Source organism: Lepidochelys kempii, chromosome 5, assembly GCF_965140265.1.
Source record: "Lepidochelys kempii isolate rLepKem1 chromosome 5, rLepKem1.hap2, whole genome shotgun sequence".
Classification (NCBI taxonomy): Eukaryota; Metazoa; Chordata; order Testudines; family Cheloniidae; genus Lepidochelys; species Lepidochelys kempii.
The window spans coordinates 85,786,844-85,805,407 of NC_133260.1; the positions used below are offsets into that span (position 1 = coordinate 85,786,844).

The following is an 18,564-nucleotide window of genomic DNA, read 5'->3' on the forward strand; positions in this document are numbered from 1 at the left end:
AGAAAAAGCAAAATCAGATACTCCTATTACAATGGCTACTAAATGTACTAAACACTGTACAGACCCCAACCCCCCAGAAAGCCCACAAAACATGGTCCACATCCCTTAAGTTTACAGTCTGAAAACTGATAAACAAAGGGTGATGTCGTTGTTGCTGCTTGTTAGCTATAGTTTTTATATTGTACAATTTTCAGGTGCACTTCAGCAGTACAGAGTAGTTATTAAGCCATCCTAACTGGCTCCATGAGGATCTCCTTGTACTAAGGAATCCCAGGTGAAACTGAACTAATGCTACGCCACTGCCCACACCATAAAAGGGATGCCAAAGAGGTATGCGAAGGGGCCTGGATGTCCTTATATTTTCAGTTTCCATAAAAGCTCCATGGGCAACCAGGCAGAAATTAGAGAAGCTTTCGGGCTGCTCTAATTTATACTAGGGATCAGACCATCCTGCCCAAACCTGCACTGAGCACAGTCTGGCTAAACTAAAAAACTTGGTACTTAATACGTTTCCCCATCCCAAAGAGTTGAGCACTTTTTCATATAGACAGTCCTTGTGCTATAAAGTGGCTTGAGTTAGGACTAGAAAATGCTGATTTGGAACACTGAATAATATATTTAGCTTCATCATATACAAAGATTTTTTTTTTTTAAAAAATCAAAGATATCTAAAACTGAATTTGTAGGAAGGCTAAAATCCAGATTAATACATTTAACAGATGATGGTGATTGCTTAAAAAGATAATAGAGCTATTTAATAAAAGGTAATAAATTGGAGCACCTTTTTAAGAGATGTTGGTTTCTTTGCTTTGGGGACTTCTCTCTGCTTTCCTTTCTTTACCAAAGGAGCGCTGGAGTCCAATGGATTATGTGGTGTCTTCCCTTGATTTAATTGTTGATTTTTTGTTACTGTTGTAGTTTCCTTTGAAAGCAATGGTATGGCACCGCCAACTGAGATAAGAGAGTTTTAATCAGACAGCTGTAACTCAATGTTAACATCTGAACAAAATCTAAGGCAAATTTAGTGTTTGGTTGTCATATGCAACAGGTCCCCTACCATATAAAGAGGCATTTTTTAAGCAATATTGAGCTGGGGGGGAGGGGGCGGGCGGAAGAAGAGCCTCAGTTTATCTCGGCTCCTTCCCAAAAAAATATTACCCCACCCATCTCTATTAATTAGCTCTGATCTCTCAATCTCAAAAACATGGAGAAGAAATTAAGCTAAATATTGCAATGCAGGCTATATTCAATTTAATACCAATCTAATTTGGGATATTTTAGGAAACCTAAAGTTCTACTAGACTTGCCATTTGGGATTTCGTCCCCTCCACAAACAGATTCTATGGTAGCTTCAAGGATATGCTAGAGCTTCTAGAATTATTTGTTGTGAATAAGTTAAATGTGTCTAACCTCCTGCACCCCTCTTATTTGTGAACTGCTTGCAAGCCAGCACCACACTATTTCTACTGGAGTGTAACAAATGAACAACGAGATATCTAAGGTACTTATATGGCTCCCATCATCATCTCAGCACTTCAATCCTTAATGTATTTATCCTCACAATGCTCCCATGAGGTAGGGAAGTATTATCCCCATTACAGATGGAGAACTGAGGCACAGAGACAGTAAGTGATTTGCCCAAGGTCACACAGGAAGTCTGTGATACAGCACAGACTGCACCTGGATCTCCCAAGTCCCAAGCTAGCACACTAACCATTAGACCATCTTTCCTCTAACATGCTTCCAATAAGGATTTGTAGATGCATTAAGTCTATGAAACTTTCAGGATCTGCACAGAAATCATTTTACCTTAGTACTTCAATGAATAAGACATCAGAAGTAACAGCAGAGTGAAATTGCCACACTTGTTCCTGAAAATATTGCAAGTCACTTTTTGTATCTCCCAGCCACCTCTACTTAGAGCTTTCAAGGGAATTTGCATAGTATCTTTCTAATATCAAGCAAGTTACTCAGAGCTGATTAGCTACTGTGCACTCAGATTACTTAAAGCTGATACAAGACAGCTTCTCTTTTCAGGCTAGACTTAGTAAACGAGAACTGAGTTGAGAACACAGCCAAGGAAGTTCTGCAATAGAAAGGTGTGTGTAGGTAGAGCTAAAGGTTACGTGCTGCTTCATGTCCAGTAATATGCATAAAATCCTGAGGCTCCAATACATCTGTCAAACTATGCATATACCTGCGTATTCACAGCCTGGAGAAAAATAATTAAGGGCTAGGCTATACTTGTGAGTTACAGCGCAATAAAGGAACCCCAGGTGCCCTAACTCACGACCCATCCACAATGGCAAGGCACGGAGAGCGCTCTGACTCCACGGCTACAGCGCTGCTGGTACTCCACCTCGGTGAGTGGAATAACGTTTGTATGGATGCCCTGGTCCTATAGTGAGATCTGATCTGTCTCCAGAAGTGTCCCATAATACCTGTTCTAGCCACTCCGGTCATCACTTTTGAACTCTACTGCCCTGCCCTCAGGTGACCAACCGTCAGACCTGCCCTTTAAATTCTCTGGGAATTCTGAAAATCCCCTTCCTGTTTGCTCAGCCAGGTGTGGAGTGCTCTCAGTGAATCTTTCCAGGTGACCATGCCTCCATGTGCCAGGCGAGCCCCAGTATGGAACAATGGCGAGGTGCTGCACCTCAGTGTTTGGTGGGAAGAAGCTGTCCAGTTCCAGCTACGCTCCAGCTGTAGGAATTACAATACCTTCGGGCAGATATCAAGGGACATGATGGAAAGGGGCCATGACTGGGACGCACTGCAGTGCAGGATTAAAGTGAAGGAGCTGCGGAATACTTACCGCAAAGCCCATGAGGCAAACAACTATTCCAGTGGTGCCCCCGCAACCTGCCGTTTCTATGAAGAGCTGGACGCGATAGTTGGGGGCGACCTCACCTCCATTCTGAGGACCACCATGGACACTTCAGAGCCCAGTTCAACAAGGCGGGAGGAGAAGGAGGAGCAGCAAAGCGGGAGCGAGGGTGCTCAGGCGGAGGAAGATACCCTGGAATCCCTAGATGCATGCAGCCAGGAGCTGTTCTCAAGCCAGGAGGAAGGTAGCCAGTCGTGGCAGCTGGTGCTTGGGGAAGGCCAAACACCAGAGGAGGTTCCCGGTAAGCGGCTTTTATTTTGGGAAGGAAGTTATTTGATGCAGGCTCCTGAGGTGAGGAGGGTTAGGGCTGCACGCATGCCTAGATGCGGAATAGGGTGTTGATGGGCTCTCTCACATCATGGTAATCGGCCTCAGTGATCTCTTCAAAAGTCTCATCCAGAACTTGGGCAATGTGCTTACGCAGGTTTCTTGGGAGAGCCACTGTGTTCCTTGTCCCAGTCAGGCTAACTTGTCCACGCCACTGTGCCGTGAGAGGCGGGAGGACCATTGCTGCACACAGGCAAGCTGCATATGGGTCAGGATGGAATCCACATTGCAGCAGAAGACCCTCCCTTGCTTCCCAGGTCACCCTCAGCAGCGAGATATCTTCCAGGATGAACTCCTGTGGAAAATGTGGGGACAGTGTACAGTATAGGGACCCCCTGCCGCTGTTGGCTCTCCCCAAGGCACAGAAATCCAGAGGATAGTACAGTCGTGAAACAATCAGTCACGCTTGACCCTGTACTTACTCAGCATTTTGGGGCTCCTGTGGGTTATGTGCGCTCGCTTTGGGACAGGCAAATTATGCTATTGTGTAGATTGTGCTTGCCCTTAAATACAGGGGAAATCATTGCTCTGTCTGGTGTAAACAATGCTGCCTCTGTTAAGTGTTGCATTTTGCCTTTACAGATGCAACACTGAGATCTCAGCCATCCGTGTTATCACCGGCCGAAAGACTCCAAAGAATCAGAAAGAGGCCATGTATAAGCAAGGAAGACATGTTGCATGAAGTAATGCAGCATTCAAGTAATGAAAATCAAAAAGTGTAGGAGTGGCGGGAGAGTGAAAGGAGGATCCGCCAGCAGAATGAGGAAAGCCGGCACAAAAGCGTGGTGCTCTGGCAGCAAAGCACAGATCAGCTGATAAGCATAATGGAGCGCCAAGTGGACTCTATCCAGGTGCTTGCAGCCATGCAGGCGGAGCACTACCGCGGCCCACCCGCCCCTGCAGCCCTTGCCCCAAAACTGTTTCCCTTGTGCCCCCATGTCACCCCCAACCCACTTTCCCCAACATCTGGGTTCTTACCGCCACCAGCTGCCTCCAACACCTGTAGCTTCACCACCCAGCCCTGAAAACTACGACCCTTACCCGCTGCACTCAACCCCCATCACCATGCAGTATAGCCATCCTGAAATGCAGCACGCGTTGCACAGCACTCCAGACAAGAAGGTCGAGCATGATAACAAGACATACACAAATCTGTGATTGTCCTGTTCCCCACCCCACCCCCTTGCCCTTTCTGTTTCCCAAGCAGTTATGTTTCTTTTCAATAAATGGATTTTTTGGCTTTGAAAACATTCTTTATTATTGCATAAAGTAAAAGATACCTTAGCCCAGGAAAGAAACAGGAACTGCAAGTCAGCGTAGCACAGATTCCTAACACTGGAACCACTGCAATTCACTCCCGTGCAGGGCACCAGACATTACTGGTGGCTTTCAGCCTCAAATTGCTCCCTCAAGGCATCCCAAATCCTTGCAGCCGCGTGCTGGGTCCCTCAAATAGCCCTGTTCTCTGGCTGTTCAAATTTAGCCTCCAGGTGTTGAACCTCCATGTTCCATGCCTGAGTGAATCTTCCACCCTTCTCTTCACAAATGTTATGGAGGGTACAGCACGCGGCTATAACCGTGGGGATGCGGTCATCGGCCAGGTCCAGCTTCCCAGAGAGCACCAGCGGCCCTTGCAATGGCCAAAGGCACACTCCACAGTCATTCTGCACTGGGTCAGCCTGTTGTTGAACCGCTCCTTGCTGCTGTCAAGGCTCCCTGTGTAGGGTTTCATGAGCCACGGCATTAAAGGGTAAGTGGGGTCTCCAAGGATCACAATGAGCATTTCGACTTCCCCTACGGTGATCTTCTGGTCTGGGAAAGAAGTCCCAGCTTGCAGCTTCCTGAACAGGCCAGTGTTCCGAAAGATGCGTGCTTCATGCACCTTTCCGGGCAAGCCTGCGTTAATGTCAATGAAACGCCCACAGTGATCCACAAGCGCCTGGAGAACCATTGAGAAAATACCTCTTCCGATTAATGTACTCGGAGGCTAGATGGGCTGGTGCCAGAATTGGAATATGCGTGCCATCTATCGCCCCTCTGCAGTTAGGGAAACCCATTTGTGCAAAGCCAGCCAAAATGTCATGCACATTACCCAGAGACACAGTTCTTCTGAGCAGGATGCAATTAATGGCCCTGCAAACTTGTATCAACACGATTCCAACGGTCGACTTCCCCACTCCAAACTGGTTAGCAACTGATCGGTTGCTGTCTGGAGTTGCCAGCTTCCAGATTGCAATAGCCACCTGCTTCTCCACCATCAGGGCAGCTCTCAATCTCATGTCTTTGCACCGCAGGGTGGGGGCGAGCTCCTCACAGAGCCCTATGAAAGTGGGTTTTCTCTTCTGAAAGTTCTGCAGCCACTGCTCATCATCCCAGACTTGCATGACAATGTGATCCCACCACTCAATGCTTGTTTCCCGAGCCCAAAAGCAGCGTTCCATGGTGGTATGTCCGTGAATGCCACAAGCAAACTCGTGTCATATGCGTTACTTGAGTCAATAGCATCGTCGGAGCCCTCACTGTCACTTTAGATCACAAGGAATAACTCGACTGCTAAACAGGACACGCTGGCGAGACTCGTCAGCATACTCCTCAGCAGTTCGGGCTCCATTCCCGCAGACTGAAAGGGAAGACAAAGCACGCAGTACAAAAAACGCTGAAAGATGGCACCAAATGTGGACGGAAGCAAAGGGAATGCTGGGATGCGAAACAATGCATCACGGGTCTTTGGGACAGGACCCAGAATGCCCCACACTCCCCGCCCCCTTCCCACAAGCCACAGTGCCAGAATGGGAAGAGGTGCTCTGTGGGATAGCTGCCCATAATGCAGCGCTCCCAATGCCACTGCAAGTGCTGCAAATGGGGCCATGCCAGTGCGCTTGCAGCTATCAGTGTGGATAGACTGCAGCGCTTTCCCTACTGCGCTCTAAGGAGGCGGGTTTAACTCACAGCGCTCTACATCTGCAAGTGTAGCCATGCCCTAAGAAATTACTCAGTGTTGTACATTTACTGAGCCCTTGCTAGCATTCCTGAAGGCAAAAAATATAAATACTGTAGTCGTTTGTATATGGTTATAGCATTTCGAAAATTAGCCCTTAGAGTCAAACACTTTACCTTCAGACATTAATAAATCCAAGTGTGTTTGTCTTGCCCTCTAACAGTTATAATAAAACAAAATAAGGATATTGCTCAATTTAAGTACTCAAGAACCAATCAGCTGATGATTTAGAATTTAAACTATGATGTAAGGCAGATCCTAAGAGATTACTATTTGTTGTTTCTAGGACCAATTAACAGACATTTAATAATCTCTGAAGCTGTCAAACAAGTCAGTAATTTAACATAGTTAAGATGTGATTTCCTTCCAGTTCTTTAAAATGACAGATGTCTATATATATATATATATATATATACATCCTTTATAAAATTTAAAGTTGTTTAAATTACTATGACTGAGCCACTCTCTCACTTTCACCATACTCTGAAAATGAAGCACAAAGGTAGAAAGGCAATAATGTGAATAAATGCTATCTTTGTCACACTATTAGATTGCTGTGGCTTTTCCTATTCTCTTTACTTTTTTGCAGCTATATCAGCTGTTAGCATAAAGGTATTTCACAACCTATAAGCCAGACTCAAAATTTTGGCTCAGTCTCAAGTGATTTATTGTGAACACTTGAGTCTCAAAAAGTTCTTAATAATGCAATAGCTGTCTTATCCCTCCTCGGTACAACCAAGACATTCTCATCCCTCTTACGAGACAATGCCAGACACAAGTAATCTAATGTAATTACTACTACAGGGGCAGACGCTATGATTCATGATGCTTTACTTCCTGCTACACCACTCGCCCTGTCCCCACCTAAAATTATCCTCATGTAAGTACTTTTAAAAACTACTCTGTGATTTAGGATTAACAATTGTAGTTGCTAGAATCTCTCCAATATTATATTTTGGCTGCCTTTAATGCTAGAAGAGAGATTATACGCAAAGTATTCCAAGTTCTCACAGTGAACAAAGACAAAAAACACCGATAATTGATATCCAGTTATTCCTTTGAAATCTCAAGAATGGCATGGCATTAAAAAAAAGTTATGAAATTAATTTTACCGTAAAATTAATTTTACCATATAATAATTTATTGTTACTAAATTATTTGTAACAATGTACAAATGTTACTGAGCCCTGAGTTACAAGGGCTCGGTAATATTTGTATATTGTCAGTATATTGTTTCCACAGTACCAAAATAAGGAGAGAAATTCTTAATCATTGCCGAGTGATATGGATTACTAAGTTTTTCCTTTCTACTTGAACTAATGTAGTTAAATGTAAGTTTTCCTTACAGGTGATCTACAATGCAATGTGTTGTGCCATTTTTGTTTCTTTAGGATATACAAATAAAGCTTGAAAGCATTTCTTTCCCTCACCATAGCCAGGTTTTTGCTCATTTTTTACCTTACAACTAACTAGTCTTGTCTTTTGTTTTTGCCTAGATAACTCTTCCATGAACCAGGGAATTGCTGTGGGAGTTCTCAGCCCTCAGCTGAAAGGGCTGAGATGGAAAGGTTTGAATCTTTACCAGAGAGCTTTTCTCCCAAGTGTTAGTCAGGAGTTTCAGTTAAATCAGTGTTAAAAAAAAATGAAACTGACTGAAATTCTGTTCACTTTCATTTGCTCAGGTTCCAGTCTTGCCACTTGCAATGTCATAATCTTATCAGTTCCCCAATTGTCAATAAGGAAGACCTCAAGCAAAGGAAGAGCAAACAAGACCCGACAGTTTTAATTTTAAAAACAAAAGCTAAAACAGACTTCAGCCATCCCCATACATCATAAAGCAGAAGAGAGACCAAATATGTCCCCCTCTTGCCAACTCTTCAGGTTAATTTTCAGTCATCTTTCCAACCCATCTGAATAGATATTATCCAGCTAAATTGTAGTTCTTCCATACCTCCACCCCATGTTATCTATCTTAACTTTTCATATAGAACTTTGCTTCACTTTGATTTTCTTGTCCATCACAAATGTGAAGTATATTCCTCCAATTACCACATATTAAAAGTGAGGCTATTTTTAAATTTCCCATATTTGAAATCAACACAGTTGACATGAAAAAAGGAAATTAATCATAGCTTATACCTGAAAGCACCACAGGTTTTGAGGACTGTTTCGATTTCTCTGCATGTTGCTTCTGCTCCAATACAGCCAGCATGCCTCCCAAATCCAACTTCACTGGAATCTGACTCTTCTTTCCACTGCTCTTAGAAGCTTCCTAAGAAAGACAGGAACAAAACAGGGGTTGTCCCATTTCAGATCTTAAGAGGCTGCATTTCTTGTGACGTACAATATACTATGGACACATTCATTCAGGAATATTTGTGTTCAAAGATTAAAACAAGTTAAAGTGGAAAAAACACATCAAATCTTAATGTTTTGGAACAGTGATTGTTTTGGATTAATGATGTATGTTTTTTGACACCTACTGTAATGGAGCATCAAAGACCTCTTTACACTAGCTTCAGCAGACATTTCACGACTGAACAGGCTTCTGCTTTGGGAAGTATGTAGGGTACCTTTTACTAAAAAGGCTTACTGGAGTTACTAATTTTACTTCAGAAATATATAGGATAAATAGTTGATGCATTTTTGTTTTAGGCAGCTGTTTTTCAACACCTGGGCCTGGTGCAGACACTTCACCCTTCCCCAGGCCTTTCTTTGAAAAGAATTCTCTAGTGATTCCCACTTTATGTGCAGTCATCTGACAAATAGCCTTATATTCCTGTCTCTCTATTCAAGAAGGTGGGCAAGTAGCCTCCTCCATGGCTGGCACTATTCTTCTCAGTAGCCTCTTCTGTCCAGAGACAAAATTAATTTTAGATCCAAATTTACAGAAGCTCCATGTACTTGCTTTTATTACTGTAAATAAATAACCTAACAGAGGCAGAAACATGAAACCTAGGGTATGTCTTTACTATAGCTGTGCCACTGTAACATAGACACTTCCTACATCACCAGAAATGGTTTTTCCATTGATGTAGTTAATCCACTACTCCAAGAGGTGGTAGTGAGGTCAGCAGAAGAATTTTTTTTATCAAGCTAGCTGTGTCTACACCAAGGGTGAGGTCAACCTTACCACAGTACTCCAGGTGCAAAATTTTTCATAGTCCTGAGTAACATGACTAAGTCAATCTAATTTTTAAGTGTAGGCCAGGCCTAAGGTTGCAGAAAGTACTAACAAAATGTTATTTTATAGCTACCTAAATAAGACACAAGACAATCTCTGCAGGATCATGGTCTTCTTGATTTCTGTACACAAACCATGCCAGAGTAAGCAATATACCCAAACCAAGGTTGCCTTCCTAAATTGTTGTAACTCTTTCTTCCTTCATAGTCCCAGCCATCATCATTTTAGTAATGTACCAACCCAATAACAAGCCAAGCCAGGAAGCAGGAGACTAGGGCATTCTGATTTACTTCCATTACCAGAGCTATGCTACAACCTAGCTCCGCATGGCTGACTACTAGCTTGCCCTACCACCTGTTTGATATCAAGATAGAAATAATTTTGAAGAGCTCACTAAAACAGTAAAAGCATTTCTCAAAGTTTAGAGAGAACAATATAGACCCAGTAGAATGCTAATAAACCCAAGTCAAGCTTGATCCAGCAAGAATTTTTTGGAATAAGGCAGCTTATGTCTTAAAAGGTAGCTTGGGGCAGCACTGCAGCCCTAGAGAGAAGTTGCTTTCCTTCCACAGCTTAAAAATGATGAGCCTATGGTTGGATGTAGAAGGGAGAATATAATCTCTGGGTGTGTAATATACTTCAGACTCCAGCACAAACTGTTCCTGAATTCTTAAGACACTGGTTTAGGATAGGGCACGTCATGATCAAGTCAGATGGGCTAAGGCAGTGGTTCTCAAACTTTTGTACTGGTGACCCCTTTCACATAGCAAGCCTCTGAGTGCGACCCTCCCCCTCCTTATAAATGAAAAACACTTAAATATATTAACACCATTCTAAATGCTGGAGGCAAAGGGGGGTTTGGTGTGGATGCTGACAGCTTGCAACCCCCCCACCTCATGACCCCAAGGGGTCCCGACCCCCAGTTTGAGAACCCCTGGGCTAAGGGGACAACCTCCAATACTTAAAACATATATACTGCAAAAACAAGTGAAGACACTGGCCAAATTTCTTCACATCTGATAACCTAAAGTGGCTTGATTTACAAAGGTGCCAAGTGCTTCCAACTAAAGAATCAGGTCACTTACTGTAGATACAAAAAAGATACACCTGCATTTAAGCTTGAATCTTTTGGTCCTTATTGCATTTTCAGCCTATGATCACTTACTTTCTATGGGAACTGGTTTACCTGAGGTTTTTTTCTTTCCAACATAGCAGATAAAGCCTGTTTCCCTGTTTTTTTCCCTGCTGTTACAACAGCTCCCAAGTGCGACATATCATTTTGATAATGGCGGTCACAGGACTCTTTGGTTAGATGTACCTTTGAAATTTAAAGACAGAAAGTGCCAAGAAGGAACAGAAAATGTTTAGACTCCAGTCATATAGACTTAAAACACCAAAATGTAAGCAATATGAATATCTGCAGGGGAATAAAGGGAGCATGTGGTAGTCAAGTCTACCTATAGTAACAGGAGCTGTGACCCAGACCTGAAATAATAAGCAATGAGTTTCCTCTCACTGTGAGGAAACAGTGAGCATTTACTGGCTGCTAGATTAGTCAACTACATCCAAGCCCTCTCTCTTTCTTCAGTATTTCTAGTTTGCCTACTATGATAGTACCTAGATTCTTCTAATGCAATGTCTCATTCTTTTCTGGTTGGTGGTGAAAAATATTTTTGCGACCCCTCTACATTTATTACAACAATAAAAAAAATATGACAAACCTATATGGTGGGTGTGTGTGTTTTGAGACCATGCTTCATCTCACAAACTTTGAAGGTTTGGGCTGCCTCCAAGTTATTCTGGAAATTTTATATTTTTTGCTTTAGAATAAAAGTTTTTAATACTTTGTGAACACACCCCACCCTCCAATTGTCTTTTGTTATCCCCCTGCAGATCACAGCCCAAAGATTTATAAACACTACTCTAGTGCAACACAGAAATGGCTTAGGGCTTGTCTACCCACTCACAGTGCTACTGTAGCAATTAGCCAAGACACTACCTATGCTGACATGACAGTGCCCTCCTATCAACACAGTGCTGTCTATACTGGGGGTTAGGTTGGTATAGCTATGTCACTTTTCCACACCCCTGAGCGATGTAGTTATGCTGACATAAGTTGATAGTACAGGTCATGCCTTAGATTTACTCCTTCACTATAGAGTAATTTTGAAGTGGAAAATAGTGAAAGGAATGCATATGCAGGTAGATTACTTTTGCCAAAAAGCTGCACAGTTCTTACCCTTGCTGCAGACTGGCACTGAAATGTAGTGTTCTAGGTGCCCTAGATATATAATTGAGTAGATTTAACACTGATCAGGCTGCAGAGCCAGAAGCTGAAGATACTCAGCAACAGACATCTGAGAGTCTAGGTGGGTGTGATAATATCTTTTATAGGACCAACTTCTGTTGGTGAGAGACAAGCTTTCGAGCTTACATATGACCTGAAAAAGAGCTCTGTGTAAACTTGGAAAATTGTCTCACACCAACAGAAGTTGGAGACAATTTTCCAAGTTTACACAGAGCTCTTTTTCAGGTCATATGTAAGCTCGAAAGCTTGTCTCTCACCAACAGAAGTTGGTCCTATAAAAGATATTATCACACCCACCTTGTTCTCTAATGTCCTGGGACCAACATGGCTACAACACTGCAGTAGACACCTGTGTCCATTTTCCCTTACTCGTTCTAAGAGCAAGCCTCTTCACCAAATAGAAGCACAACTACTATGGAAATTCAACATTTTAAAGTTTCCATTTTTCTCTGTTCGGTTTTTGGAGATACAAAGCAAGTGTATGGGAGTCATCTGACAAGATTTCTTACTTCAGGCTGCCTTCTGCTAACAGGAGGAGTATAGGATGATTTCTGAGTCCCCACCCTGTTTTTTCGGTCAGCGGCAGCTGCCAGGTCAGGAAACTCTTCAACATCCTAAATAAAATACAAGCCATCATTTTTAAAGAAGACAATCAGCTCCAAATTCCCAGCTACAAATCAAATATACATTCTCTCCCTCTCTTCCACATAAAGAAACATACATCATCTGTTTTGGTGTATAGAGGTTCACAGATCTGAGTGCGTCTCCTTCAACTATTAACAACATCTTAATGCTTAAAAGCTGCAGAAGGCACAGATTTTGCATATGGCAGCAAACAATTCAGAGATGAAGGGATTATTTTTTAAAAAAAAAAAAAGCTTGCATTAACAGATGCCAGACCTTGAATCTTTTCTTGTACTCTGAGTGCAGTCAGTACTGCAGCCAACTAGTATGGACAGTTAAAAGTAACAAAATGGCTCCTTTTAGGAACCACTCTTTAGATGATTTACAAGCATTCTGAACTACAAAGCCCCCATTTCCAACTCTAGCCTCCAGTTATGTAGTTCTGACTTAAAAAGCGTAGGTGAGAGAGAAGGGGGACAAAATAGAGTGCCACAAGTTTTGGACTATGGAATTGTGAACTCAAAGAAATCAGTATATGCACGTTTTGATACAACTGACCATGTATGTTTACAGCGAAACAACAGCACAGAGAATGCATGTATGCAGTATACAATATTAAACGAACTAGAAGGCCACGCTCTTGTTGCTTCTGTAGGCCGAGGGCATTAAAAAAAGCACATTACAGGCTCCTTGACTGCCTTCATTCTCCGCACAAGCTCCTTGTATGCCATGCTCCAATCTCCCACAATTTCAGGGACTCCTTGCAGCCACCCCACCCTCCACCTCAGGCCAAAGATAGCATGGCCCTCCATTCTCTCCATGCCATGGGCTCTGTGTGCCCTCCCCATTTCCTGCTGCCACATGCCAGGAGCTCTGTGTTCCATTTGTCCTCCTCCTCCCACGCCAGGAGTTTTGTCCCTGCTCATTTCCCCACTCTGCCACATGGTAGGCATCTCTCCCCCATGTTCCCTTTCCCATACCATTTTCCATGCTTTCCCCACCCACCCCACCCCTGCGGTCCCCTCTGTATGTGCCCTCATTCCTAAAAAGGCCACTCACATATTCCCAGAATACGACATTTCAGTACTTCTGGGAATGGCATGTCTCCACTTCCACTGGAAGCCACGTCTAATTTTGTATCAGATAGGAACAAACCTTCAAAAAGCAGGACAAATGGCCTGCCTACTCATTCCTCCCTATTCCCTATCCCCACATTCTCATTTCTTTTCTTTTTTTCTCTGACTGGGAGGTAAGTAATTCAGGATGTCAACAATTTTAAACTGTACTTGGAGGACAGGCAGATCTGAGATGGGTGATATAGATACACTGGAAAGTGTTAATGGCTGCCATCAACTAGTTCTTCAATCTAAAGACCATTACAGAGGTAGCTGAAGCTGCTACAAGATTCAAGGAGCTCCATGAATCCCCTATTTCCCCCTTCAGGTTTTTTCAATTTTTACCCAGATCAATTGGAGTTTTGCCCACTGATGCTTAGAACATCAAGTTTTGGAACTGACAGGATGTGGTGTTCAAATATCTGTAATGAACAGACTGACATCTCTGAGCTGAGTGAAAGACTTCTTTGCTCAGCCAATTAGCACCATAACACTATGCTTAATGGAATTTTTGAATATATTAAAAAAACAGTTTTCAATCAAAATGTACTTTAAAATGCAACTCACACTAAGTAAAACTGAATGTTATCTATGAAAACTACTTCTCAGTTTTATTTGTGCAATAGCTAAATTACAATAGGAATTTAGAGTAAAAATAATGCTGATTAGAACTATTCTTTTCTGGAGGCAGGAAAAACAAATTTACATTAATACTCTCACAGTAACCTTAAATTGCCCAAATTACACACATATTTTGAAATAGGTCTGTTGTAAACATATACCATTTATATAAAGATAGGAGTACTTATGCCTTCATATTGATCAATTTCAGCAGGAGTTGCATGAATCTGAAGACCAAATTGGGTTATACGTAGGTAAGGTGGAAGAGTTAAGGTTAATATGAAAATCTTAAAAGGGAAACCAATTTAAAATCTAGACAATGTCAAAAAAATAGGGTAATCTGAGGTCCTACACATGTCCTGCCCTCCAAGTCCCAGTCAGTTCAACGTTTTACCACACATTTTTGAAAAAGCCTCTCTCCCCACTGCTGTAGGAGGAAAGAGCCACACAAACAAATGGAAACTGCTTCATTTACTAGAGAAACAAAAATTAACATACAAAGTGCTGTCCAATGCACAAACACAGGAACAATTCCGTAATCTTAGGGAAAAATGTTCAGAGTTACTACTTACCATTAAAAGGCTGTTTTTTTTTTTTTTTAACATGTAATACACAAAAATGTACATGTGTAATCTTTACCTAGCAGAATACCTGATTTTCTCCTGAATAATTATATTGGACAAATCAACTGGATCTTCCCCCACTCCAATATAATACTTAATCTGAAGCACATGACTAGGGCTGTCCCTAGCTATTTTGGTGCCCTATGCAGCCACCTCACGGGGGAGGGGGGGCTGTGTGGGGCCCCAGGCCTCCGCGGGGGGGCCCCAACCCCAGGCCTCCGCAGGGGGGAGCAGCAGGGCTGGCCACTTCCTGCAGGAAGTGGAGTGACCCAACCCCAGCCTGCTCTGCTCCCCTGGCTCCCAGCCTTGGGGGGAGGGGGGAACCGTCCCTCAGCACTCACCGGTGGTGCAGCTGGGAGCCACGGGAGCGGAGCAGGCTGGGGCCAGGTAGCTCTACTTACCGGTGAGTGCAGGCCCGACTGCTTCTAGAGTCCTCAGGGGAGTGCGGGCGGGGCTGGGGCAGAGCAGGGGCGGGGGCTTGGGGAAGAGCCGGAGCAGCATGCAGCTACCCAGGGCACCAGGAAATTTTGAGCCCCAAATTTCCTGGTACCCTACGCAGCTGCATACTTTGCATATGGGTAAGGAAGGTTCTGCACATGACACAATGTTAGCTGTACAGTGTAGCAAAGCAATAAGAAGCAGATTTTAATTGCTTCCTTTGCTACCAAAAAGAAATCCCAAGTTGAAGGTTTTAGTTGCTTGTAGTCATGATGCACATTATGGCTGCAAATCCTGCAGAGGAATCTACTAGAACTGGTGTGGAATTCAGTGGGACTTAACATGTCCAAGGGTCATGCTACCACACCCTGTTTTCCCCTCTGATCTCCATTGTCACATACAGAGTCTGAATTGCCTAACTTCTCAGTTAGGGTTTTGTAACATACTGTTGTGACATTGTCTAATTAAAATATAACCATGCAAATCATCATTGCTACCACTGTTATATAATTGCAACGAATCTTATACAAAGTGTAACACGCAGCCAGAAAGGGTTAAATAGCTTGCAGGCTAACCAACCCAGAGCCAACCTATAGAGACATATTAGAAATGGTAATTAGGACCATTCGATGTTAGATTGGCTAGAACTTTGAAATGCAAACCTATATTGTTAGACATTAGAAGTGATACTAATTGTCTGTGTGCACTCAAACTTTACATAGGAACGATCTGTTTAGCCATCTGTGACTAGAACTATTAATTCAGATACCAAAAGGGAGTATTAACATTTAGATGAATCTTGGGTGAAATAATGTCAATGTCTATATGTCTCTTTGAAGTTTGTGATGCAGCACTTTATCCATTAGGCAGTCTATGTTAATTTGTGTAACTAATTACTGGTGGTGCTTAGGAAACAGAAGGTTACATCAAAAGCCTATTGTTTACCCAGGACTGTATGGTCAAGTGGCTGCTAGAAAACTGTATCAAAAGACCCTTGGGTCCTGATCCTGTTTATCTCAGATCTGCTTGAGGTTTCATGCAGGGGAACCCTAAGCCACAAGGACTGAGATCCCAGTTCTGACTGGACCACCCTGAAATATAAACATAGGACTATAACCTATGGACTACTTCTGAAAGAACTCTTTGCATCTACAAGCTCACCATCTCTGCTATGAATCTGAATCTCAAGATTGACTCATGTCTGTATGTATACTGATCTTTTAACCAATCCTCTCTCCCTTTTCTTTTTTTTAAATACATTTTAGTTTAGTTAATAAGAATTGGCTGTAATTCTTATCGTGTATTTAAGTAAGATCTGGAAGATTCATTGACTTGGGAAGTAATATGTCCGATCCTTTGGGACTGGTAGGACCTTTTTTTGTATGATGAATAAGATTTGTTAATCCTCATCATATCTAACGTGGGTGCCTCGGTGGAGGCCTGAGGCTGGGTTACTTTAAGGAAAGTGTGTTGTTGGTTTCTGGGTAACCAGTGAGGTTATTATGGAAGCTGTTTTGTGCTGGCTTGGTAAATATAAGTATTGGAATATCCACCAGCTTTGGGGATTGTCTGCCCCATTCTTTGCAGTTCACCTTAATTGAGTGACCTCAGCTGGATCCCTTGGGATTCTGGTCACAACTGTACTTTAGGACTAGGGAGAAAATTACCTTCTTAAATATACATACAGAATCAGTCTACACCACAGACCTGAATCCAGGTTTCTACAAATTAGAAATCATATACCAACCCCTTAATGTGCACACATTTCGACTGTACCTCAATCCTCGGTGGTTCCTGTACTATAAAGCTGTCATTTTGAGGTTTTTCCACTTCAGGATTTGATTTAGGTTTCTTTTTCTTTTTTTTCTTCTTCTTTTCTGATCCTTCTTCAGGCTCGGTTTCACGAGCATCATTTCTTGTTTTTGTCTATTGAAAGACCACGAGTGGAGTAAATCAACAATTTACAGACGACTAGTATCAGAATACAAGTAAAAATATTTTTTAAAAAAACACCAAACTTATGCAAATGATCAAACATGTACAACAAAGTATGCCCTAACCAATCTACATTGTGATAGCATATGGGCAGAGTTTGATCATCATTTAAGACCCAGCAGCAGTCAGAGCACAGCAGAAAACATATTGCTGTAAACGTACTGCACAATTATCACAGCATACCTTGGATACAGTGATTTGGGCAGAAAACATTTCTCCTAAAAGAGGACATGTTTCAACTTTAACTTTTGAAGACAGCAAGATGTGGAAGAAGTGTAATTTAAAATTATGGACAACACTTCTAACAAACAGCGTAAAATTACACCTAAACTACCTTAGCAAAGAGGCATTTGGTTTACAGATACTATAAAAAAAAGCCATTAAATGTGTCAATGGATGATGTTGGGGTTCTCAAACTTCGCTGAACCAAGAAGACAGACTGAAGCCTGAGCCCACCTGAGCTCTGCCGTTCTGGGCAGGGGTACCAAAGCCAAAGCCTCACTGTCCCAGGTGGGGGGGGGCCAAAGTCAAAGCCTAAAGGGCTTTAGCCCCAGTCGGTGGGGCTCAGGCTTCAGCCCCAGCCCCCGGAAAGTCTAATGCCAGCCCTGGCAACCTCATTAAAACAGGGTTACAACCCACTTTGGGTTCCTGACCCACAGTTTGAGAACCACTGTAAGATCAATGGAGTGTAACAGACAATTCTCTGAATACCTTACTATTTGCCTGAACATCTGGTTTTTCTTTGCTGCAAGAATGGTTATTGGAAATAAGTTCAGAGGCTGGTGAGGAAACAACTCTCTTTGGAGCCTGCGATAGTATGGTGGCCTGTGATAAATGTGACTGCGTGGAGTAAGGTGCAGATGTCGGAGGAAGGGCTGCTGGAAAGAAAAAAAATATTCAGAGCTATTTAAAGGTAAATTATTTCACAAGATACTTAATATTTAAAAGGTTTAGGAATTAATCAAATACTACCACGTCTACAGTTAGTGACAAGGTATTCTGAATGTTTTTAATTTAGTTTCTTTGACTGCTGTTCAAATTAGTTACTTGGCAGCTAGAGAGCAAAGTGTTTCCTTACTACATTTTTCCTCCACTGGGCATGCATACTTCTTTGTTGTTATGCAGATCGTGGGCTTTGACATTAATTTTTATTTACAAAAGAGAACTGAAAATTAAGTTTTGGGAAAACAACTGCAGTTAAATGCAAGAGGACCCCCCCTCCGAACTATTCTAGGCTCAAGTGTTCGATTTAAAAAAAAAACAAAAAAAAAAACAAAACTATAAACAGCCACCATAAAGCCAAAATGAGAAACCGAACACCCCAACATAACTCTGTTTTAAATACCACCTCATCACCCCTTACCCCACAATAGCCCTGATAAAGAAATAAGGTTCAAGAGTGCCCTGAGAGTCAAAGAGAAGTAGGAATCCTCACACTAAGAAC

At 42.5% G+C, this 18,564-nt stretch overlaps 1 protein-coding gene across 3 annotated transcripts in view; it reads right to left on the minus strand.

The window, feature by feature from the left end:
- The window catches only part of SECISBP2 (SECIS binding protein 2), a 57,905-nt gene that overhangs the window by 23,855 nt on the left and 15,486 nt on the right, over positions 1 to 18,564 (minus strand). Inside the window, exons 7-12 of one of the 3 annotated variants that reach the window (XM_073344907.1) lie at positions 17,832 to 17,995; positions 16,902 to 17,051; positions 12,214 to 12,318; positions 10,583 to 10,714; positions 8,352 to 8,484; positions 782 to 951 (exon numbers count right to left, since the gene is read on the minus strand). In XM_073344907.1, the coding sequence (XP_073201008.1) occupies positions 782 to 951; positions 8,352 to 8,484; positions 10,583 to 10,714; positions 12,214 to 12,318; positions 16,902 to 17,051; positions 17,832 to 17,995 (854 nt within the window). Of the gene's footprint in view, positions 1 to 781; positions 952 to 8,351; positions 8,485 to 10,582; positions 10,715 to 12,213; positions 12,319 to 16,901; positions 17,052 to 17,831; positions 17,999 to 18,564 lie in introns of all 3 variants that reach the window. The other 2 variants (XM_073344906.1, XM_073344908.1) reach the window with 2 other exon arrangements.